The sequence below is a fragment of the Xenopus laevis genome, chromosome 2S (assembly GCF_017654675.1).
Source record: "Xenopus laevis strain J_2021 chromosome 2S, Xenopus_laevis_v10.1, whole genome shotgun sequence".
NCBI lineage: Eukaryota > Metazoa > Chordata > Amphibia > Anura > Pipidae > Xenopus > Xenopus laevis.
The window spans coordinates 71,752,432-71,778,217 of record NC_054374.1 but is presented as its reverse complement, the minus strand read 5'-3'; the positions used below and the strand labels follow the sequence as shown (position 1 = coordinate 71,778,217).

General features: G+C 37.9%; 1 protein-coding gene across 1 annotated transcript in view; it reads left to right on the top strand.

Annotated features, from left to right (window-relative positions):
* The window catches only part of stpg1.S (sperm-tail PG-rich repeat containing 1 S homeolog), a 28,033-nt gene extending 4,939 nt beyond the window's left edge, over positions 1 to 23,094 (top strand). The window contains exons 2-3 of the mRNA XM_018241324.2: positions 10,532 to 10,699; positions 22,697 to 23,094. Of these exons, the coding sequence (XP_018096813.1) occupies positions 10,532 to 10,699; positions 22,697 to 22,770 (242 nt within the window). The 3' untranslated portion in view covers positions 22,771 to 23,094. The remainder of the gene's footprint in view (positions 1 to 10,531; positions 10,700 to 22,696) is intronic.
* The last annotated feature ends 2,692 nt before the right edge of the window (positions 23,095 to 25,786 follow it).

The window sequence follows — 25,786 nt, the reverse complement described above, 5'->3', positions numbered from 1 at the left end:
TGGGAAAGGAACCTAGAAAATACAAAGGGTGACTTACAAAGGAAACTGCAGCTGAAAAACAGAACAGTGTGTTAAGAAGAAATAAAAGGAGATGAAGGAAGAATATAAAGTAATATAGAAAGGGAGAGAACCACAACTGATTAGTATAACTACTATGTACTGGTGTGAGAGATATTTTAAAATGTGTGTGTTTTTAATATTTTTCTATTATGATTCAATAAAGGCATGTTTATATTATTTCATCCCATGTTGAGGTGTAGCTCCTTATACTGTATAAAGGGGTTTCATTTTCTTTATTATTATTATTATTATTGTTTGTTCAGTTTTGCAATTTTGTCCCATATATATTTGTAGTGCTATTGAAAATTCTCTTGAGGGCAGTATTTAGCTAGAAGTAACATTGTGAAAGCATGACTTTTTTTCAACTGAAATTACAAATAAAGAAGTTTGTTCCCTTTGAATGGCGTAGTACAATGTGGTTAAAGTTCTGTACCACTTCTGAATTTCAAAATACCATATCTATTTGAATGAGCTCTTAATACATCTGCTAGGAAAGGGAGCCCCCCCTATAATATATATTGGATCTAACTATCAATGATTATCTGACACCCAACTGCTGCATGAAGAGAGAATGAAGAGAAACAGATGATTAGAGAGGAATAGTGAACATAAACATGATTATTTCAGAAACAATGCAGAATATTTAATTGATTGTATTTAGAAAGTTTCTTAATTCAGTATGGTGAAGCTTATATAAAAATTTTCACGATAGTTCCCCTTTAAGTACCAATCCTAGTAATACCCAGTTTATCTGTGTTTCCTTGCTCATGGTCATGGACATTTGCAACTTTGCTGCTGTCAATCAATGGGCATAGCAAAAGCAAACCGGGACCCTGCCAGTAAAACTTTCCGAGGGCACGGCAGGCACAGTTGCTCTGGCCTGCAACCCATCCCCTGTTTTCAATCCCCCGCCGCAAGCTTTTACAGGTGCGAGTGCGTCCGTTAAAGAAGAATGAAAAGAGTGGCCGGGAGGGGAATTTGAATTTGAATACTATAGAGTAAGTAGACCCTGCTGTCCTGGCCCCCTTTTTCCCCAGGCCCCTTGTGACTGGGTAAAAACGGGGTCTGCTTCCTCTATAGTTACGGCACTGCTGTCAATTCTGTTCTTACATGACTGTATTGTTTCATGTCTTAAGTTATTCTCTTTAAAATGTTTTGAGTATGCCCACTCTATACAATATCTGTCAAATACCATATTTAGTGAACTTTTATTTAACTGTGTTTATTTATGGCTTCAGGATACCTGCGACTGTTACATCTATACCTACAAAATACCAGACAGTGTTTATTCCAACTAGGGATGCACGACCCCCGAATCCTTTGCAAAAGATTCGGCCGAATACCGAACCGAATCTGAACCCTAATTTGCATAGCAAATTAGTGGTGGGAAGGGGAAAATATTTTTTACTTCCTTCTTTTGTGACAAAAAGTCACACAATTTCCCTCCCCGCCCCTAATTTGCATATGCAAATTAGGATTCGGATTCGGTTCGGCCAAGCAGAAGGATTCGGCCGAATCCGAATCCTGCTGAAAAAGGCAGAATCCTGGCCGAATCCTGGATTCAGTGCATTCCTAATTCCAACCTCAGAAAAAAATGTTTTTAACTCAAGATCCATATGATTCTTTTGCAGTCTCACCCAGGTATTGTATTACCTTTTCATTTTTCATTGACTTCAGTTTTGGTAAAGCTCAATACCACCATCCTTTGCATTAAAGGGGACCCGTCACCCAAACAAAATTATTCCAAATCATATTTTATCATGTTAGTCAAGCAAAATGAACTTTAATTGCACTGTATAAATTATCTGAATATTGTTTCCATCAGTCTGGGAACTCATAATTATAGTAACCAGGAAGGAGCCATTTTGTGGACACTGTTATTAAAGGAGAAGGAAACCCCCAGGGCGCTAAACCCCTCCCCCCTCCCCTGTGCTGCCCCCCCTCCCTCCTCCCCCCTGGCCTACCTGTCCCCCTGGGCAAATGCCCCTAACTTTTTACTCACCCCTCTGCGCAGGTCCTGTCCACGGAGTACGCAGTCGCCATCTTCTCCCACGCGCGTCTTCTTCCTGCTCTGATCGGCGTTTTCTGGCGCATGCGCAGTAGGAACAGGTACCGGTACGGCTCTACTGCGCATGCGCCGAATGTCACGAAGTGAAATCGGAAAACTTCGTGACATTCGGCGCATGCGCAGTAGAGCCGTACCGGTACCTGTTCCTACTGCGCATGCGCCAGAAAACGCCGATCAGAGCAGGAAGAAGACGCGCGTGGGAGAAGATGGCGACTGCGTACTCCGTGGACAGGACCTGCGCAGAGGGGTGAGTAAAAAGTTAGGGGCATTTGCCCAGGGGGACAGGTAGGCCAGGGGGGAGGAGGGAGGGGGGGCAGCACAGGGGAGGGGGGGAGGGGTTTAGCGCCCTGGGGGTTTCCTTCTCCTTTAAGGAAAGCCTTGTATCATCTCAGAATCTTGTTTGTGCACCAGGAGACAGGGACCCAATGTCCATCCTCATGCACTGGTTACACAATTAAATCGTTAAGAGAGCTGGGGGAATGTGGGGAGAGCAGTGACATCTAGGAAGTGCTGAATGGAAAATGAAAGTAATTGTTTGCCCCGCCTCTATGCCTAGGCATAGAGGCGGGGTAGGCAATATTTGATTGACAGCTGATATTTTTAAATGAGTTTACAACAGCTATGAATGCTTTAATAAAAAAAAGAAATTGGCTTTCATGTTTAATTTAAAAAGGACTTTTATTATACAGATTTTTATGTTCGGGTGACGGGTCCACTTTAATAGTATAATCAGTATAACCACATGGGTCCCTTGAAAATAAAGAATGAAATCATCCATCTCTATTTTAAAAATGTGTTTATAGTCTGTCCTGTTTTGTTTTGTGAAAAAAATTAAAATAAATGGTTATTTCTTGTGGTATTTCATTTCTTCAATTTTATGTTGGCACTTTTTTAGTTGCGGCGAATATTTGCTGCAGTTTCACAAAAAAACAATCGCAGACTGCGATTTTGCTGCAAATCCAGTGACTTTTTTGTCTTGCAACATTTTGTCCAAATGCATTGGCCCATTTTGGCTTTTCATATTCCCTGTGACATTACACCAGCATCACAGCAAGCTTGTTAGGAGGATTATACATTTATTTGAGAACTATGGAACAAGAAAGGAAGGTAATCTGATAATGGATAAAGGCTTCTTAGACAACTGTGTGCTAAGTCAAAAACATCTGATTTGAACTCTGGTTCGGATTAAGAATACTCATTTAGTCTGCACCTTAAAAAAAATAATACATTTGCTGTTTCTATGAAATCACTTATTTTGCTTTTAAACGTTATATAAAAACACTTTCTGTTTGATTTTGCATCAAGAATATGTATTTAAATTAACTTTTCATTAAAATAGACTTTGTAGACAATTGTTTAGAAAACAAGTAAGTGGTCTAAATACACCAAAGTTGATAGCAAATAGGACTTTGTGATTTATTTCCCAAGCTTCTATGAAGGTATTATGGCCTTAAAATTCAAGCATGCATATGATCCATCTTAAACCGGCCTCTTTACAGATAAACCTTGCCCCTTTTTTAGGTCCACAACAAAAAGCAACTACATTTTAAGTAAATATGACTTTATTTCTTCCATTTGTATTTCATCCATGCACTGTAGTTTACACTTTATGTCAGACTGTCAATGCCTCAGGCAATGATGCAGAACTTGTGAAATTATCAAAGCTGGAGGCAAAGTACTGTATGTGAGCTTGATAATCTGCCGGAGCCAATAAATGTATGTGGGATTGACGATGTTTGAGGCTGTTCTTCACTGCTTGTGAGCTTATTATATGATGGCAATTTTTCTTTAATAAATATTTGTTTTTTAAGAGTGTGCTTTCTGTTTTGATTTTCTGCACTGCTTGAGGGACTGAAATATTGTAGTTACAGAGAAATTGTTTTGAGAATGAGATGTAATTGAGAATGAGATGCACTGACATTTGTTTCTGTTTGATAGTACTGAAATGTGCATGCAGCTTTCTACATAACTTGCTTATTAGTTGTATGAATGAGGTCATGTTTAAGTGTTAGCCCCTTTGCAGAGGGCTCCTACCCTAGCCCCATAGCTGCCTGAGTAGACTGATTTCCAGTGTGATACTGACAATCTTGAGGTCTATAGAGCTGCTAAAAGATACAAGCGCTATGTAAGCAGGAATAAGCAACTCATCAAAATACTGGGTGTACATATGCACAGTTATTGTAGGGTGACATGAACATATCCATTAAGCAAAATATAGGTCCAAGGTTTTGTTCATCTTGGCTTTAAATGGCAGCTAGTTCATAATAGGTTACCCTGCTTTAGCATCAGAAATGTCCAGGTGAGAAAACAAGGACTGTCTCTTCACACTAAGGCTAATGTCACAGGCAGCTTTATTGCTCGGGACCCCTACGCCCCCTAGCAGGTATGTAGTAGCAGATTTCAGCCCAAATATGCTCAATATCCATTACAAACAATCTTTTATATTAAGAAGAATGTTTATTTGGGTGTTCTTTATGCATTCAGACACACTATAACCAAATGCAACAAAACTTCTCAGGAAGCATCCCCTCATTAGATTATACCATTCCAAAGTATGGGAGGCTTACTCCGCAGGGCATGTACATGTACTTAGGGAGTTTCAAAGGTACTGAGCTTCAATCCGCCATTTGCCACAAAATCAAGTGTCTCATCTGACCAATCAGATTGTGTCACTCTGTATTTATTTTGGAAAACTACTTAGCAGAACACTGTGGCAAATGGCAAAACATTTACCTTGTTATGTTCAAGGGCACATGGCTTGAATCTATCTCTTTACACTAAATCATATACCTGTCCATCTGACTAATCATATTGCCCCATTTTGAAGTATCAAAGAAAGATCTACTAAGAAAGAACACAAAGGATACTTTGCAATTAAAGGTGCAAAATTTTAGTCTGACACCTGTTTGCCATAGAAACACATACCTGACCACTGAGAGTATGCCATTGCACAGTATGAGAGAACTACTTAGCTAGCAGATTGTTGTGACAAAGGACAAAATATGTACCACGCTTTTCAAACTTCTTCGCTTCTAGCCAACCTTTTAAATCCTATAACATAAGTATAAGGTCAAATTATGCACACATAATTTAATGTTAGCATTAATAATGTTTTGACACAATAGTTCAGAGAAATATTTCCCTGTTTTTGTTTGCATCTGTGTACTATTTTTTCCTCTTTCAATATTGCATTTGCCTCTTTAAATACTGTTATGTCTATATGCCCCTGATCGGTACAGGCAGTATTCTATGTGGCTACATCCATTATTGGTCACAACATTTTTGTTTATGTTCCATCATGAGATGGATATATAATATTTATACTTTCACATCTGATTGGTGCCCCATGTGCACAAAAGAAAATTACCCCATCATATTGAGGACTTTTGCTACTTTCTTACTGTAAATGTGAGCAAAAAAAATAAAAACAGAATCACAAGCAAGTTAATACTTTTTTTTGCTTTTAAGTCTACTATAAATCTTAGGATTTTAATTTCTTATATTTATTAACATTTTAAGGTTTGAAATCTTAAGATATAGCGCTTTTATTTTACATCTGATGGATTTAATTTATTAACCAAAATATTGCCAAAATTCCAGTCACCTTTGTCCAAAGATGAGGATGTGCATAGAGAAGAGCAGCGAGTCTTTTTTTGCAGTGGTGCATATTGAAAAGCCTTAAAGGGATACAGGCACCAGAAAATAAACTTTTTTTTTACATCTATCATAACATTGCCATAACATTTTGCCATAAAATCATTGGCCTGCTGCTTTTACATTACCTATATGATCCCCCGTGTTCCAGTATGAGGGGGCTTCCATATTTGTGCAGCAGTAGTCTGTTAGCATTAGAAACTTTAAATGACAGCCTGAGAAAGGACAGTCAAGTTTAGGAACTTCAAGTAACAACATGACCTATAGGTAACTTTTAATATATAGCACTTTAATTCTGGAACTATGTTTCCTGTAGACAGATACCACAGAAATTGGTGGTTTGTTTCTCAAGATTATTTTATATTTTCCATTACCAGCTTTTGCCCCTAAGCAATATAGTAAACATGATTTGGTATTGAACTATTTAAATTACACTAGGTGTAGCCAGTAAATAGGACAGAACCCAGAATCCAGGGTGCTGACACCGTCCCCCCTTGCGAAAAAAACAGAGAGCATGGACTAACCCCTGAACCTGGTATTATTGAGTACCTGGTATTATTGCTTCAATATTAGTGCAACCTGCCTTAGATAAAATAAACAGGTGTATTCTCTTTCAGACTACACATACCATAGTGCTTCCTTCTTGATGTCATGCTTCAAAGTTTCATTAAAAGCTTAAGCTGTCAGTGTGTAAAATGTAAGGCGAGATTTATTTTTGATCTCCCTCTCATCCCTCCCTGTTTTGTGCAGAACAACCCTGGAGGACATCTGAGTCAGTAAGGGTGAGGAAATTGCAATCATTTGCTCTGCCCACACACACACAAAGTCTTTCTTAACAGATTGTGTGCATAAGTATTAATTTTATGGCTTGTTGCTTCTGCCTCCTACACTTCTGTTTATGTTGTGGGATTTTAAATAGCATGCTGCTTTAACTGTAACATCTACTAGAATGTGTATGTATTTAATAGAGAAATAAGTAACGCAAAATTATAGGCTTATATACATGGTGTTTTCATTTGCTTTAGGGGAAACCTGTTTTATGACAATAAAAGCAGCAGAAGGAGAATTGTGGTTGTGAACTAGTGTGGGTTGGCTCTAGGAAATTTTAATAAAGTTAAACAAAAGGAAGACGAACATGCAAGCCCGCCTGGCCACTTCAGAAAAACTATAACCACAGGCTACTAATAATGGATGCACCCTGCTACAGACCATATCCGTGTGCCATAAAAAGACTTTTTGCATATTGAAATATAAGTGTAATTACCAGCATTTTAGCTTCTGCAAGTAGTTATAAGGTGTGGGATAATCAGTATGTCCTTAAGTGTGTAAAATATAATGCCAAGAGCTTACATTTTAAATGCAGGAATCCATCATCATTCAGTGGAAAATGGGATTTATTAGCAGGGCAAATGTACTTGCATTCAGACCGGTTTTCACATTGCATTCATACACAGTATTCCATACACATACACTTTTCAGGTAGACTCACCAACAGAACATTACCACTAGCGAAAATACAACACCAGTTGCCATAGACACATGCCTTTTCAAGACCTTGCACCACCTTCCGGTTTTAGCAGCCAGTGTACGCTCTTTGCCCCTCTGCCCTACTCCAGGTAGGAATTTCCTTGTCCTTCTGGCTTAGCCATGGCCTCTAGGTCTTTACCTCCTCATTGGGGTCTGGGCTAACAATGCCAGCTATCTAAATTAAGTACCTAGTACTTCTTACTAGGAGACTACATGATCCTGTCCAGCTGATGCTCAGGAGACGAACCCCCCCTGGGTATGTCCTCCCCTTTAATACACTGTATACTCTATGCTGGGGTTTGCATTACAACTAAGCTTACTTTACCATAACACATTTAAACACATTACACCTACAGGTATTCCCATTATTTTTTTTGTTTTAATCACACACTTATAACATTAATACATTTACTCCACATCACTCTCACACATACAGTTTACGATTACATTTTCAGAAATTACTACCCCCTTACATGTGTTTGGGCTTTTTTGAAACTCCTGAATTCTGTGCATTGCCTCTTGATTTAGGTATTTAGGGGATGGGACATCACAAATCTCTAAGAGGTTCTTTAGATGTATTCTCAACTCCTTTTGTAGGGCTACATCTTATACCAAGGTTCTAAGGTGTAGTAATCAGCAATATTAATGAGCGAATCTGAACCGTTTTGCTTTGCAAAAAATTTGCAAAATGGTGAAAGTTAGTTGATAAAATTCGTGCAACAACATTGTTTTGAAATGCGACAAATTGCGAGAGTCTATGGGCATCATTTTCTCTGCGAAACTTGACGAAAAATTTTGCTTATCACTTGTCAGCAATCAAATTGATACATAATCATGTATACAGGTAAGTTATACTATAGGCAATTGTCTGTGTTTGAGTAGGTGTTTTTTTATTGATTGTAAGAGGGTTTCATATTTAAATTAGTTACAACCAATTTAAAGGCAAGTACAGGTTTTTTTCTAATGCTGTCCTGCATTGTATGTAATGTGTATGTGTCACAGGTTTGTCCCATATTGCTTACCATTTCTGTGCTGCCTGTTGTTTAAGGTAATTTATAAATTGATCCCAGTTTGTTGTTTTATGTTCTATATGATGATATTTAGTTTGCATTTTTAAAAGAAATTAGTACATTAGAGTTTTTTTTCCCGCACTGCAATTTTTTAGGAAAATGTATTAATAAATATGGGGAAGTAACCTGTGCAGGCATCATTTGCTTACTGTCATCCAAATAATACTGTATCTACACATGCTGCTTTTGTCTCAAAAACAAAAAGAGAACTTTTTAAGCCAAATTCTGTGAAATGACCTTCTCTGTGTAAGTTTTGGCTAAAAAGGGGATTTGTTTTATTTGAATGCTGCAGCTATTTTTAACCTAAATATTCACACATCTATTATTTAATGCACTTTTTGGTTCTATTGTATAATTACCTATAGCTAGATTTTTTAAAAAAACATGTAATTTTTTTACCATTGTGCCATTTTTTTAAACCATTAACCCAAAACACAATGTACTTTATTTATTATTACTTTGTGAGGCTGATAAGTTAAATTGCAGTACTCTCAGCCTGTGATCAGATATTAAAATGTATCCTCCTCCTTGTTCAACATGAGTTTACTAAATAGTGCTTTGCCTAGCGTTTTAATCATCAAAAATCTATGGTCTGAGTTATTTCCTTAGCTAAACAGGGCAAACTGGGAAATTGAAGCTACTACATGTTTTGTCCTTGTGCCTTCTGCACAATGGACTTGTGCTTGTCTGTGCACTGGTAATCTAATTTTTTTACCTTGCAAGGATCAAGCTTTCAGTTTCCCTATTTAGTTTAATAAATAAAACCATAGGTTTTTCATGATTAAAACAAAAGGCAAACAGTATGTTCATCAGAAGTCCTAACCATTGATCTCATGTTGAAAAAAGGAGGTTTACACTTTTAAAGACTAGAGTAGGTATAGGACCTGTTATCCAGAATGCTCGGGACCTGGGGTTTTCCGGATAACGGATCTTTCCGTAATTTGGGTCTTCATGCCTTAAGTCTACTAGAAATTCATTTAAACATTAAATAAACCCAATAGGCTAGTTTTGCTTCCAATAAGGATTAATTATATCTTAGTTGGAATCATGTACAACTTAATGTTTTCTTATTACAGAGAAAAAGGAAATAATTTTAAAAAAATTGGATTATTTGGATAAAATGGAGTTAGCAATTCCGTAATTCGGAGCTTTCTGGATATCGGGTTTCCGGATAAGGGATCCTATACCTGTACTATTGTCTAGGTATAGCTGTAGTCATTGGAACAGTCAATGATTAAAGTTCAGTTTTTGTTTGATCCTATGCTTATAGTGACCACGTGCAAACTATTTGTGAATTGTACACATTAGTATAATACACAACTAATTCCATTGTTACAGCTATTTCTGATGATGCACTTATTGTAGAACTGCATTAGCACCTTTGTACCTTCAAGTTAGATGCACTCAGTCCATCAATTCCCCATGAAATACTGTTTTCGTAGTAACTAATTATAAACAGTGTAATCTACATGTATAGAGACATTTAGTGAAGTGTCCATGTAAACTAATTTAAATATACGAATTATCCTATAATCTGGTTAATCACTTGAGGCTCAGGCAATATTTTCCATTCTTTAAGGATTTTTTTTTTTGCTTTAAGGATGCTTTAAGGACTTTTTTTGTAAGTGAACTGAAAGTCACCAGTTGCCATGCACAAGTGCAAATTGCCATTTTTCTTGTCCATAATGTAGCATTTACCTCATAATTCTAGCCTAATTTTAGTCGTGCTTTAAATTGCTTATTTGTGTCCAATGCATCAAAATAGACTCAATTGCTTTTTGACATAAAGTAAGTGCAAGCCACGTCCCGCATTTTCAGTGGCAGTTGAATCAATTCCAGAATGAACATTAGAAATGCCACTTGCATCCAGTTCACTGAGCACAAGTCTAGTTGCCTCCTGACATAAACTGCTATGTGAACCCAAGACCTACCGCCAGGTAGAGTACACATACTATTGCATTCATGGCCCATGTTAGGAATCATGGAGCAGGGAGTATAATTTATTTTTGAAACCCCTGCCTCTTGTACCTCTTCCCCGGTTTTTCGGTAATCTGTCTGTTGCTGGGATTAATCCATGTACAGTATATACTGCTATTGCTTGAATATTCTGTCCAATTTTTGTTCTAAATTATTTTACTATTTCCTGCTTTAGGCCATTATACAATAAATGATTCACTTGTGAAAGAATCTACTAAAGTTCTAGTTTCATGCTTTAAATCAAAGACATCTTGTGATTCATTGAATATGACCTCGGATAACACTGGGCATGCAAGCTATGATCCATACAAATCTTCAGAGTCAGAAAAAAGCACATCTTTAGGTAAGTGATTATTATAAGCTGGACCAAGAAAAATGTTGCATTTATGTGCATATTTGTCTGATAACAGATATGATTTTAAACTAGCACTGCCACCTGCCCAGTTTTCAGAAGGGCTGATTACCTAAAAAGCAAATTCGGACAGGGTTCTGAAGTTAATGGTATTTTAACCCCTCACATTATAGACCTGCCCCTGATGTCACTCACCCTGCTCCTGACATCACTCCCTGTCTGGAGTTCCCCACTACAAGTTGGCAACTCTATTTTAAACTATTTAAACATTTTCATATTACATATTTTTTGTACAGATTTGTATTTCTGCACATGTTATTCATTTATAAATGTTTTTACTGCATTCATTTTATGTGATTTAGACATTTAGATGTTTCATGTTAATTTACTGGAGTGTGTGATTATCTCCTTTGTCTAATCTTTCCCAAATGGAAAAGAAAAACAATTTTATTTATGTATAGAGAAACATATGAATAGAAAGGTAATTAGGTATTCCTAGAACTAATAGAATCCTGTTGTTACAGAGTTCCCAAATCGTGGGTGCAGGAGGCTGGAGCATTGGTGGGGCTTTAGGAATTCTCCCCAAATCTCACCCATTTTATGTTTATGTGAGATACGTGCAGGTTATTCTTATTTCTTCTTGCTCGGTCTTTGCTCTACATGGCCCATGACATTTCACCTTCTAAGATTTCACAACAATGAGTACCGTTCAGGGGTGTTTGCTCTAAAAACCAGGACCCTTTGAGAATAGTTTTTCAACCTAGCTAGATTTTCACTGCTTTAGCCAGTAAATCACCAGCTAAGACCAAGGCTGGTATTACAAATATACTTGTATAATGGACAGCACCACTCACGATTCTCTTTTTCTTTAAAAAGCCTTTATTCAGCCATGGGCTCTGACCCCAAACAATTCGGCAACGTTTCAGACCGCCATCGGTCTTTTGTCAAGCCACCTTGGTAACACCTGTGCACAATCATTTATACAATACATCACAGTGCCCCCTGCTGGTGTATTAAAACATTTACAAGCACCTAAAAAATTGTGTCACATATGCAGTCTGCAACATTGTCTCAATGTCATTACATTTAAATTACACGTGGATACGTTCTATCTACCTTAGTGCAATATCCTTTTCGATAGTGTCCATAAGTTTTCTCGTGAAAAAATTACACTGTAAAAATACAAAAAATACATATAAATAAAACATTCTCCATCGATATACAGATTAAAAATTTACTCCTTTAAAACTAAATTAAAGATAAATCATGCTTAAATCATATTCCCTGTTGAGGCCATGGGGAGCTAAAGTTTCCAATTTTCTGATCCATCTAGCTTCTTTTATAAGTAATAGTTTTACTTGATCTCCACCTCTCCGTAATTTAGGTACACTATCTATTATTTGATATTTTAATTGTTGTACGCCATGGCCTGCAACAAGGAAATGACTTGCAACTGCTTGATCACTCTTTTTTGTTGCTTGATCACTCTTTTTTGTGTTGATAGCGGACTTGTGTTCTCTTATGCGTTCTTTTGCGCTTTGTGTAGTTTGTCCAACGTAAGCTAGCCCACATGGGCATTTTATCACGTATACCACAAAGGTACTTTCACATGTATAAAAACCATTTATTTTAATAGCTGTGCCTCTCCTCGGATGATATAGGCACAGCTATTAAAATAAATGGTTTTTATACATGTGAAAGTACCTTTGTGGTATACGTGATAAAATTTAACTTCCAATCTGGAGAGCTGCAGAAAATAAGGCTGCATTTATAAAATAGGGTCACGGAGAAAAGTGCAAAAAACTGATTGTGCAAAGCTTTTCAGGTGCAAACTTGCACCTTGCAATTTTGTCATAGAATTGAATACTCTACAAAAGGTATACTCTTTGTCCTGTAAAAGGAGTTTGAGTAGGGGATGAAGCCTTCAGAACCAACAGGCTTGCCAAAATCAATTTAAATATTATCCCACAATATATAATTTATATTTAGTCAGTTTTGTGTATATGTGGTCTTATACAGTGCAAAATGAACACATTGATCTTTACAATTGTTTAGATTTAATACCCCAAATTAACTAACTAAATGAAGTTAATTACTTTTAAAAGAGAATACTTTTTACTATAACCTGCTACACAAATACAATATAATTACAGCTATCATATAAATTGTGCTTAGAAAGCATGAGTGATTGGTCTTCTCTTTCTTAGGATAAAGATTCTCAGAATTGTCGCCGCTAGCATTCCGTATAATTGTGTACACCTGTCAGATCTCCTCGAGAAGGAGCTTGGTGATAATCCTTTTATACATATTTCTTTCCTTTCTTGTATTTTAACACCATACTATAAACAAAAAGACATTCCAAGCCAAAAATGTTGATATTATTATAGGCAATAGTCACAAAGTTAGAAGATTATAAAATGCTTCTGTCTGCTGCAAGTGCTGTGTTTTAAAATGTATAACACTGAAATTTTAATAAAAATGTTTAGAATACTCTATGAAAAAAACTGGTGGTTATCTCTTCAAGACTCAGATGTCTAACACGTCAACGAACTTTATTATTTGCTCTTGCACCTCTTAATGCCCACGGTTGGATTGGTCAGTGGGACACTGGAGAAAAAACCCAGTGGGACCCCATCCTTGTGGGCCCTGCTGACACAGGCCTGCGCCTTTGTGCATTCCTCCACCATCCAATTGCTACTGCAAGTAGAGGTTCTCCCTTCTCAACACACAGAAGGGGGGGTGGCGAGTGTAGGGTGGCTCTGAGTTTTCCCACTGGTGTCGGAGGATCGGGGCAGCCCTGAGGTGACCCAATGGCCCAGTCCAACACTGTTAGTATTCTTGAACTTGTACCCTTCTTATATATATATATATATATATATATATATATATATATATATATATATATATATATATATATATATGGTAAAAAAAAAGAAATATGCCCCCATTTGGATATCTCTTTTTTTTAAAAAACCAAAAAAAAACAGAAATATTTGTGTGACCTTTATTCTTGTAATCTTCTATTCTTCATTCAGTTAATGCTGCAGTTGAATGCTATGACTATGCTGTCAGTCTAACTAAGCTAAACTGAATACTTTTTGGCATAAAGCTCTGGACAGCTGATTTCTATTACCTGTATGACTCACCTGAACTTATTAATAATACTGCTGTCACCTCCTTAGTGAAGGGAAACAATTTAGTTAAGGTTTGCACCGATACCTGGCAAAATATCAGTCATGCTGCCAGCAAATTCTGTGGCTCACCAACACCCTTTACTCCATTTATTATAATACAGACTCTCACATATAAAAATATAACTAATATACAGAATAGTAAATATAATGTACTGTATAAAGATATTTGAGGTCACAGGGTACAGGTCCTGTAACTCTGATGTGACTTTGAATATCTTTTTTTAAATTTCTGTAGGGGATGCATTATTTATTATTATCATACCGCTAAAATGTTTAGTGTTTGTCTTCAGGGAAGTCTCTCCGTTCTCTATGTTTAAAAGAGCCCCCTCCCATCCTCTCGCTTCCTCCTGTTAGTTTCACCTTTGCTGTTTGCAGCCAGATTGTTCTCCCTCGTGCTTGTCCATTTCACCTCCATTCCTGTGCATCCATCTGTCAGTGGACTAGTACTGGGTTCCAAATAATGTCCTTTTGTTAAAAAACGGTGCATTCACAATTTATAAGAATATCATTGATAGTCTGGAACATAGGGGAAATTACCATACTAGTGTACAAATACATTATCTGTAGTTTTAGGTCAATTTCTTTCCTCACCTGAGCTAGCTCAACAAGTTGTAGGCCAATTGCAGATGTGGCCTGTGCTAAATCTCATAGTGGGCAGCAAAATGTTCAATGTTCATTCCTACTACACAATTGCCTAGGCATTGTGTAGTAGCCTGAAGTTGCCTTGACAGTTGAATAGAGACCCGTGTCTAACCCCAAGAATACAATTCTGCCTGCATTCAGCAGCACTGTGTTTATGAGGGGTGTATGTGAGTAGGTGCATGGGCTAACCCACATGTCCCCTATCCATCCCCTAACTTGTTTTGCGTCATTCAGGCACACAAGTAAGGGAACAGCAGCAGACACAGGCTGCAAGGGGGCCCTGTTATTGCCACCTCTCCTATGAAAGTTTTTTTCAACTTTAATCAGAGCTAGCAGCTGGCATGCAGAACTCTGATGTTCCCTAAACAACTGCAATTAGGGTTACTAAATGATTGTTTCCAACTGTACATGGAATTCTAAATGACAAGCATTAAAGGAACAGTAACACCAAAAAATTAAAGTGTTCTAAATTAATTAAAATATAACGTACTGTTTCCCTGCACAATTGAACCAGCTAGCAGGCAAGGGTCTTCCAGTCTAGCACCTGGAACCTGCACAGGTGGATACAAGAGGGTAGAGCACTCCTAATTATTGCTATTGACTGTTTCCATGCACTGGTACAACTGGTGTATTGGCTTCAAAAACACCACACTATAGTTATATAAATAAGCTGATGTGTAGCCCTGGGAAAGCCATTCAAGCATAGGTTATGTAGTGGATAACAGATGTACTCTGCAGAATACTACTATTTTACTACAGCTTATCTTTTATCTGCTGGGTATCCTGTGTCATTTCTCCTTTTTCATCTTGAATGGCTGCCCCCATCGATACACAGCAGCTTGTTTATATAAACTATTGCAGTCTTTCTAAAGTAAACACATACCTTTTACCAATTCACAGCAACAATACATTATATTTTATTTACTTGGAAAGACTAATTGTTTAAATTGTTTTTAAATCCCTTAAAGATTCACAGTGAATTCAACAATCTGTGCTGAGCAAGGCATCTTCTTGGATGGAACTTAAAGGGGTTATTCACCTTTGCATTAGCTTTTAGTATGATGTAGAGAGTTATTTTTTATTATTTGTAGTTTTTGAGTTATTTTGCTTTTTATTCAGCAGCTCTGTCCAACATTCCATAGCTGATCTTGGTGATAATTATGGGTTTAGCAATCACCACAATTGGCAGCCTTTTGTCAGGGCCCCTAGCACTTACTAGGTCTCGATGGAAGCTTAACCCCAGATGTAATACAAGGTAATAACCATGTGGTATGAAAATGCTACCTGCTAATTGGCTGCTATAGGTGACTAGACTTGTAGCAACCAATTGACAGGCTTGCACCTAGTGTTATGTCACCCCCTTAAAGGAACAGTTCAGTGTAAAAATAAAAATTGAGTAAATAGATAGGCTGTGCTAAATAAAACATGTCTCTAATATATATATATAAATGCAATTCATAAAGGCTGGAATGATTGGATGTATAACATATTAGCCAGAACACGACTTCCTGCTTTTCAGCTCTCTAACTCGGAGTTAGTCAGTGACTTTAAGGGTGGCCACATGGGACAAAACTGTTCAGTGAGTTTGCAGTTGATCCTTAGCATGCAGTTCACATTCAAAAGCAAATAGTTATGGCCCTTGTGCCTCCCCCTCAAGTCACTGATTGGTTACTGCCTGGATTTAGAATTCAAATAATGGAGATGGAAAGTATTCATTGTATCTAAAACATATCATACTGCATATATCTACTTTATATTATATATTCCTGAAAATCAATAAAAAATTATTGAAACCAAAAATTTTGCACAGGTGCAGTAATCCATAGTAACCAATAAGATGTTTGCTTTTAAAAAAAGTGACTATAGTGACCGGGCGCTATAGGTGATTAGACCAGTTGCAAACTTTAACCTTTTATTACATAAATATGGTAAAGACCTGATTATATTCTATAAATATTAAAGGAATTGTTCAGTGTAAAAATAAAAACTGGGTAAATAGATAGGTTGTGAAAAATTAAAAATGTTTCTCATATATTTTGTTAGGCAAAAATGTAATGTATAAAGGCTGGAGTAACTGGATGTGTAACATATTAGCCAGAACCCTACTTCCTGCTTTGCAGCTCTCTTGGCTTCCACTGATTTTAAAGTGCCTGTCTCAGTTGATGTGACTGCTTCCATAGGTATCATCCTATGCCCTGTAACACATTTTGCCCCACCACATTCTCCTGTCATTCATTAATTTATCAAGGTAAAATGCACAGAGGTCATAAGTTACACTGTAATTTGAGTTCATGTTATGAAACATTTTTCAGTCCCATAGTCACAGAATGCTTTGGTGTAGTGAGCTCTGGACAGGAAAAAAACATGGAGCTGGCAAAAAGTCCAGGGCCTTAACTAGGGATACACACTGTAGGGTGCAACAGTATGGGGGGGGCTCTAGGCAATTACCTCTTCTATCTGCCTACCGCTAGCTGGGCTAGTCACCTTAGGTACGCACCTCCATCCCCACGCAAGGTAAAGAGTGCAGGACAAGCAAGCAGTAAGCCATGGTTTAGCCTAACTTCCAATCTAGCCTGGGATGGCACCACAGGGTGCCTCATATCCCTGCCTGTCATGAGGGAGACTGGGGTTCATTTTCCAGACAGGAGGCTGGACTTTTGCTCCAGGAATGGTTGCTGGCAGGCTCCCTTGGCACCTCTTTTAGGAATGCACCACTGCACCACTGCTTCAACAGCTTAGGAGAAGTGTTTGAAGAAGGGCACTCTTCTGGCACATGGGATGCCCTTCCAAGAAAAGGGATTTCCTGCTTCTGCAGTACCCGCTATCTTCCTAAAGTTGCACATGGCATAATTAAAATTTCAAAGAAAATGACATTGGAAGACCTTTTTTTAATCATGGCTCCTAGATGCCTGCATTCACTTTTTAAGTTACTCCACCTACCATAATTTTTGTCAATAATAACAAAGGTAGTTGCTCCATGCCCAGCCCATGCCCCAAGCACTCTGGAACTGTTCCAAATCTGCATACATATGGCAGACTCTGCAATGTCAGACCATCAGTTCTGTTGCCACTCATTTTCCAGTTAACATTAAGCAGGAAAATAAGAAATAGAATAAAAATACAAAACAAATGTTGACCCCTCCCAAAAAAAAGGACACATTCAGGCAAATAAAAAATGGGTAAACGTCTTCCTACTCCAAACTACCAGGTTGCAATACGTTCCCAAAATCTGGAGATTAGAGACCTCAAAATGAAGTTAGTACATACAAATTGTCCTAGAAGTTACTTCAGCTACTGAATAATCATCACATTTACTGCATTTTTTGCAGGGTAAATATGCAAAAAAATATGTTTTTGGAAAGTACACATTCAGATGAATCCAATGTCGCAATGCATTCCTAAAAGTGTCAGTTTTGATGAAATACCTGAAAATTGCCTTGAAGCTTCCATTTTCTAGCATCTTATCTTCCACATAGCATTAGGAACCAAAAGAAAACATCCTAAATATCACGTGCTACTGAACAGTTTGAAGCCGAATATGCTTACAGTTAGGTCCATAAATCTTTAGACAGATACAACTTTTTTCTAATTTTGGTTCTGTACATTACCACAATGAATTTTAAATGAAACAACTCAGATGCAGTTGAACTGCAGCCTTTTAGCTTTAATTCAGTGGGTTGAACAAAAATATTGCATAAAAATGTGAGGAACCAAAGCCTTTTTTTAACAATATCACTTCGTTTCAGGGGCTCAAAAGCAATTGGACACAGGGCCGGAACTAGGGGTAGGCAGAGTAGGCGCCCGTCTAGGGTGCAATCATGATGGGGGGCGCTCTTTTAAGGGGATTTTGTTTTCTTTTAACCCTGGTTTGCTTGGCCTTTAATAGTTTTTCAATTTTACAAACCACCTATTCCAACCCCCCTTTTTGGCTCCTGCTTGAACAAGCACATATTTGGAGGCAATATTGTGGATTTTGCTGACACAAGTACAGATTGGGGGCCATATGAGGTCTTGGCTGCTGCTGGCACAGGTACAAATGGGGGTAATATGATAGGTGCTGGAACAGGTACACATGTTTGGGGCATTATGATGGATTTTTGGCTCCTGCTGGCACAGGTACAAATTAGGGACAATATGATGGATTTTTTGGCTGCCGCTGGCATAATTACCGACTGGGGGTAACGCTATGATGGACGTTTTGTCTTATGCTGGCACAGGTACAGATCTGGGGGCAATCTGAGGCATTGACTGCCGTTGGCACAGGTACAAATGGGGGCAACATAATGGCTACTGGCACAGGTACAGGGGGCAATATGAATGGTATGGTGGGAAATGGTAATGTAGGACCGGGTGGGGGGGCACTGATTGAAGCCCTTGCCTAGGGTGCCAAAATACCTTGGCCCGGCCCTGATTGGACAATTGACTCAAATGCTATTTCATGGGCAGGTGTGGGGCAATTCCTTCTTTATGTCATTATCAATGAAGCAGATAAAAGCCCTGGAGTTGATTTGAGGGGGGTGCTTGTATGTGGAAGATTTTGCTGTGAACAGACATGTCGTCAAAGGAGCTCTCCATGCAGGTGAAACAAGCCATCCTTACGCTGCAAAAACAGAAAAAACCCATCCAAGTAATTGCTACAATATTAGGAGTGGCAAAATCTACAGTTTGGTACATCCTGAGAAAGAAGGAAATCACTGGTGAACTCAGCATCGCAAAAACACCTGGATGTCCACAGAAGCCAACAGTGGTAGATGATCACAAAATCATTTCCATGGTGAAGAGAAACCCCTTCACAAACAAGAGAAACCCCTTGCCAAACAAATGAACAACACTCTCCAGGAGGTAGGCGTATCGATATCCAAGTGTACCATAAAGAGTAGACTGCATGAAAGTAAATACAAAGGGTGCAATGCAAGGTGCAAACCACTCATAAGCATCAAGAATAGAAAGACTAGATTGGATTTTGCTAAAAAAATCTAAAAAACATTCTTTGGACAGATGAAACCAAGATCAACCTCTACCAGAATGACAGCAAGAAAAAAGAATGGAGTCGTGGAATAGCTCATGATCCAAAGCATACCACATCTGTAAAAAAACATGGTGGAGGCAGTGTGATGGCTTGGGCGTACATGGCTGCCAGTGGCACTGGGACACTAGTGTTTATCCATGATGTGACACAGGACAGAAGCAGCCGAATGAATTCTGAGGTGTTCAGAGACACTGTCTGCTCAAATATAGCTAAATGCAGTCATGTTGATTGGGAAGCATTTCACAAAACAGATGGACAATGACCCAAAACATACAGCCAAAGCAACCCAGGAGTTTATTAAAGCAAAGAAGTGGAATATTCTTGAATGGCCAAGTCAGTCATCTGACATGAATCAGCCCATCATATAATATAATAACTTTGAATGATATGCCTTTATTTAATGGAAATTCAATTTCAGGCAGGGCATAAAATGGTACCCCCCTGTGAATGTAATCACTAACCTTGGGCCCCTGGCCCCAGTCTCTTTATTTCCAGATCCCTCCCAGATTATTCTATATGAGAGTGCCGCACCACCATTCTTACTTTTTTGGGGTCCTAAATTAGAGATTAAATTCACTAGGGGGTGCCTAAAAAATTGGATCCACCCGTTATCCTTTTGTTGCCCTATAAGAGATTGTCTACCTTTACATTTCAGATTTACATAATTTATATTTTTAGAATGCTCCACCTGTTTAATTAGCACACAGTAAACATCCACAGTAAGGTGGGTCTGTGACCTATTTAAAATACTGTAGAAGGGATTGAAAGCTTTTAATACAGTAATTAGGATGCCTTTTAGTTTATTCATGGTAACAATATCAGCTAGCTCACTTTACAAAGTATTGTAAAGCATTCACACCCAATATTCATGTTTAATTTTCTTTTAAAAGAATAGCTTTCTGAAGAGCAGTCATTTCATTTTAATAAAGATTTCTTTGTATAACGTTAAAGACATTTGTCCTTCAGGTCTTTTATTTGCACTGGTTTAAAGTGAATTATGCCAAGTATGCCTCTAAGGTCACATGTTTATCAACGGATTAGAACTCTATCTCAGTCTTGACTAAAAAGCTTTTTACTTACAGGTTGAGTCTTCTGAGATTTCTAAGGGTCAGGGCACACAGGCAGACAAATCTCCTCTTTTTCAGGGCGACTAATCTCCCTGAACTGCCTCCCCTGCCTTCCTGTTGACTAAAATGTAAATCGCCGGCGGGATGGCACTCGGCGCGATAAATTTTCCAAGTCGCCCGAACTTTCCTGTGAGGCAGGGGAGGCAGTTCGGGGAGATTAGTCGCCCTGAAGAAGAGGAGATTTGTCGCTGGGCGACTAATCTCCCTAAATCTGCCTGTGTGCCCTGACCCTAAGAGGTTTTAGAAAGGCAAGCAGTGATTATAGCAGGACCCCAAAAAGTGCTGGAATTCCAAGGGCAAAGTTCTTATGTGTAAATAGATCACTGCAACAAAAACAACTTTTTTGTTGATGATATCCTTATTATAAGCTCAGTAGTTCCAACGACTGCAAATTGATATGTTGCATTACAATATTTCTTTGAATTGCCCTTTATTTATTTCCTCTGTCTGCTGTGTGGCATAATTTGTTTTAACTCACATCTCCAACAGTGTCACATGTTACATGGAGAGATGGAAGAAAGTTCTTTCTTTACTCACATTAAAATGCTCCGCTTAATAATTTTGTAAGATACAGATTTTTTGCCACAGCTTTACACCACCACCCTCTATGAGAGGGTTCCAACATTGCCTCTTCCAAAAGTATGCATTCCCCAGAGCCTTGCATTTTTATTGTTATATTGTTGCTGTCAGGAACAAACTCTGCCTTTTATATACTAAGTAGTAACACAGATATCTTTACAGGTTTTTTAATACATATCCACTTGTAGGGAGTGTTTTATAGTAACTTTCACTTACCAGAGGGCAGATTTATCAAGAGTCAAATTTCGAGTTCATGGGAGTTATTTAGAACTCCCATGAACTCGAAATTCGACCAATTGCAATTTATTAAAAAAAAAAAAAATAGAATTTGGCAAACTCTGGTGAATACGATTGACCTGAAAATTCAAATTGAATTTGATTAGAGTTTTTTCCCCCAAAAAAACCTTGAATGTCAGGAAGGCTGCAAACCACTCTGAATTGATCCCAGGACGTCTTCCACAGGCTAAAACAGCTAGGGATGCACCGAATCCAGGATTCAGTTCGGGATTCGGCCAGGATTCAGGATTTTTCAGATGGATTCGGATTCTTCTGCCAGGCTGAACCAAATCCGAATCCTAATTGCATATGTAAATTAGGGGTGGGGAGGGAAATCACGTGATGTTTTTTCACAAAACTTTTTCCCCTTCCCACCCCTAATTTGCATATGCAAATTAGGGTTCAGATTCGGTTCAGTATTTGGCCGAATCTTTTGCAAAGGGTTCGGGTGTTCGGCCGAATCCAAAAAAGTGGATTCGATGCATCCCTAAAAACAGCAATTCGACAGGTTTAAGGTGGTGAATAAAGTGGTGTATGATAAATCTCGAAAATCGATTAAAGAACCCTACTACAGAAACCCAAAATTGTATCTGTCAGCTCAGAATGCTATCCCCTCCTGTGATCTGTAGATAAAACTTTCTGTCCTGACAAATCAGATATCATACGCATGGTTATTCATAACATTGTAAGTTAACACAGTGAACAACTTCACATTTTATATGGCTTATATCAATGTAGAAAATGTACTTATTGCTTTGATTTCTGCCTTCACAACTTCTAAACAATATCTAATCAATGGTGGTTAGATATTGTTTCATTTTCCTGTCTACAAGGATGCCCATCTGGATGGAATAGAGTTGCTTCTGCTTTTCATACTCTGAGATCTGTTCATATTTCTGATAAACATTTTAACAGTGGCAACAGAAGTTTCTAATTGGACAGACTGCTTGATCACTTAGTATTGCAGAACAGTCTTCCGAAGCTGTCAAGGCACATTGATTCAACAACTGTCAGACAGAAAGATAAAAATGCTCTGATGTCAAAATCATTTAAATACCAATATTGCATAGATAAAAGATTAATATATTGATATAGTAAATAATTATGTTTTATTCCTATTATCAACTTTTATCTATTGCAGGTGCTTATTATCCCCAGATTCCAGGAAGATACTCTCTCCTCTATAACAGCAATAGAAAATGGGTTCCTGCATAAAGATAAGCGTGGTTTACAAAGTCATACAAAAGTCATAGATTTCTGAAGGACTTCCTAATTCTGCACTCAGGCATTAACATGGATGAATTTGACAGAAAAAAAAAATTTGATTCAAGAATTTTCAGCTAGATTGTTCATTCGCTTTAATGACAAATGCATATTGTTAGTTTTATGGTTATTTCACACAGTGTTTCATACAGTTAACATCTGTAAAAAAAAACTTATATGATGGAATCTTTTTCAGTGCCTCCAAAATGCAGGGTGCAGCCATTCAAAAAAATACAGGTGTGGGAGTTGCTTTTTATTTTGAAATAATATACAATTTCATAAAATCTGCTTGAATACTATATTACTACTATTATTAACAAGTTCAGGTATGGTACATTGTTATCCAGAATGCGTGGGACCACGAGTTTTCCGGGTCTTTTTGTAATTGGATTTCCAGACTTTAAGGGGCACATTTACTTAGCTCGAGTGAAGGATTAGAATAAAAAATACTTCGAATTTCGAAGTATTTTTTTGGCTACTTCGACCATCGAATTGGCTACTTCGACTACGAATCGAACGATTCGAACTAAAAATCTTTCGACTATTCGATAGTCGAAGTATTTAAGTCTTCGCCACCTACTTCGCCACCTAAAACCTACCGAGCACCAATGTTGGCCTATGGGGAAGGTCCTGATAGGCTTTCCTACCAATTTGGGATCTAAGGAAAATCGTTAGATCGATGGATTAAAATCCTTCCTATCGTTCGATTCGAAGTATTTAATCGTTCCATCGAACGATTTTTCCTTTGATCGTTCGATCGCAGGAATTGCCGTAAATCCTTCGACTTCGATATTTTATAACCCTCGATACTTCGACGGTCGAATATCGAGGGTTAATTAACCCTCGATATTCGACCCATAGTAAATGTGCCCTTAGGTCTACTAAAAAAAAAATTGTAAACATTAAGGTAAAGTCATTTATCAAAGTATAGTATAACTTGAACAGTAAATTCGAATTTTCGAGTGTCAAAATTCACACATTCAAATTTTAATCCTGCCTATTTGAATGTGAGATACTGTATATCACACCTCGACCCTGGAAACAATGACAGAGGTCCGTTGAGTCATTTGGAGATATCAATAGCCTTCCTGACATTCAAGTTTTTTTTTTTTGCAAAAAACAACTCGATTCGTATGAATCTAATACGATTCAAATTTTCGAGTCTGAACCATTTGATCGAATATTACATACCACTATAATCCATTACAAGAGCTACAGACCTAAAAGTGGAAAGGTGGTGAGAGGCAAAAGAAGTTTTGATGTGCATTTATATAGTGACAAGGGTTAATAGTGTATCGCAAATGGATTGAATGGAGCATTAGGCTTGAGTAGTAGATCAATAGCAGAAATGTGAGTTTGATTAATAGAGTAATGGTAAGTTTTCAGGGATAGTTAAAGGGATTCTGTCATGATTTTGGTTTACTTTTTATTTCTAAATTACATTGCAAATAATTCACTCTACCATTTACATTTTTATTCTTGAACCAACAAATACATTTTATTAGCTGATATAGTGGTGTGGAGACAGCTCAGTGCATTGTACCTAATTTTCAGCTTTAAGAAGGAGCCAATACTTCAGGAACTAACTGCTTTGAGGCAGCTATTATTTCTCCCCTTCTCATTGTACTGTACTTCAGTATGACCCAAGGCGTGCACGGTTTTTCCTGCTTGGGTGCTATTCTCATGTTTACCACTAGCTAGGGAGCATTTTTAGCAATACAAACAAATCCTTCAGCAGAGATGTCAGGTAGCTGCTATCTGGTTAGCTGCTCATTGTTCTGTTGTTAGGCTGCTGGGGGGAGGGAGCAGGTGATATCACTCCAACTTGCAGTGTAGCAGAGTAAAGAGTTACTGAAGTTTATCAGCACACAAGTTCCATGGTTAGGGGCACCTGGGAAATATAAATCATGTCTAACCCTATGTCAAATTTTAAAATTAAATATAAACAAATCTGTATGCTATCTAGTATAGGTAAATCTAAAAACAACTGGACTTGTTGTGTAATCAATGAAGACGTTTCACTACTCATCCGAGCAGCTTCTTCAGTTCAACTGACTGGTGTGGGAAGTTTTCGTCATATAAACTCTTCCACTAATCCAATCACAATGGCACATTGTAACTCTTCTGTGTAGTTACTGTGATAGGATTATCCAGTGCGTCATGCAACTCCTAGATACAGGTGTTACTTGTGAGAGTTGCATGAATGGATGTGTGAAGTGTTCTGAAACCGCCCGGGGTACAGATGTTAGAACAGCATTGTATGTAGCAGACAGGTGTTGTCGAAGGCCCCCGCCTCTGTTCAGGGATGGTTTCTCCACCTTGACATGAATCGCTTCTTTCACGCCTCGTTCAAACCAGCGGTCTTCTTTATCCAATATTTGGACCTTGTTATCTTCAAAGGAGTGTCCCTTGTCTTTTAAGTGTAGAAAGACAGCTGAGTTTTGACCTATAGAGTTCGCCCTCCTATGCTAAGCCATTTGCTTGGTGAGCAGTTGTTTAGTGCTCACTTCCACACCACTATATCAGCTAATAAAATGTATTTGTTGGTTCAAGAATAAAAATGTAAATGGTAGAGTGAATTATTTGCAATGTAATTTAGAAATAAAAAGTAAACCAAAATCATGACAGAATCCCTTTAACTATCCCTGAAAACTTAACATTACTCTATTAATCCAACTCACATTTCTGCTAATGATCTACTACTCAAGCCTAGTGCTCCATTCAATCCATTTGCGATACACTATTAACCCTTGTCACTATATAAATGCACAACATCAAAACTTCTTTTGCCTCTCACCACCTTTCCACTTTTAGGTCTATAGCTCTTGTAATGGATTATAGTGGTATGTAATATTCGATCAAATGGTTCAGACTCGAAAATTTGAATCGTATTCAATTCATACGAATCGAGTTGTTTCCCCCCCCCCAAAAAACTTGAATGTCAGGAAGGCTATTAATATCTACAAAT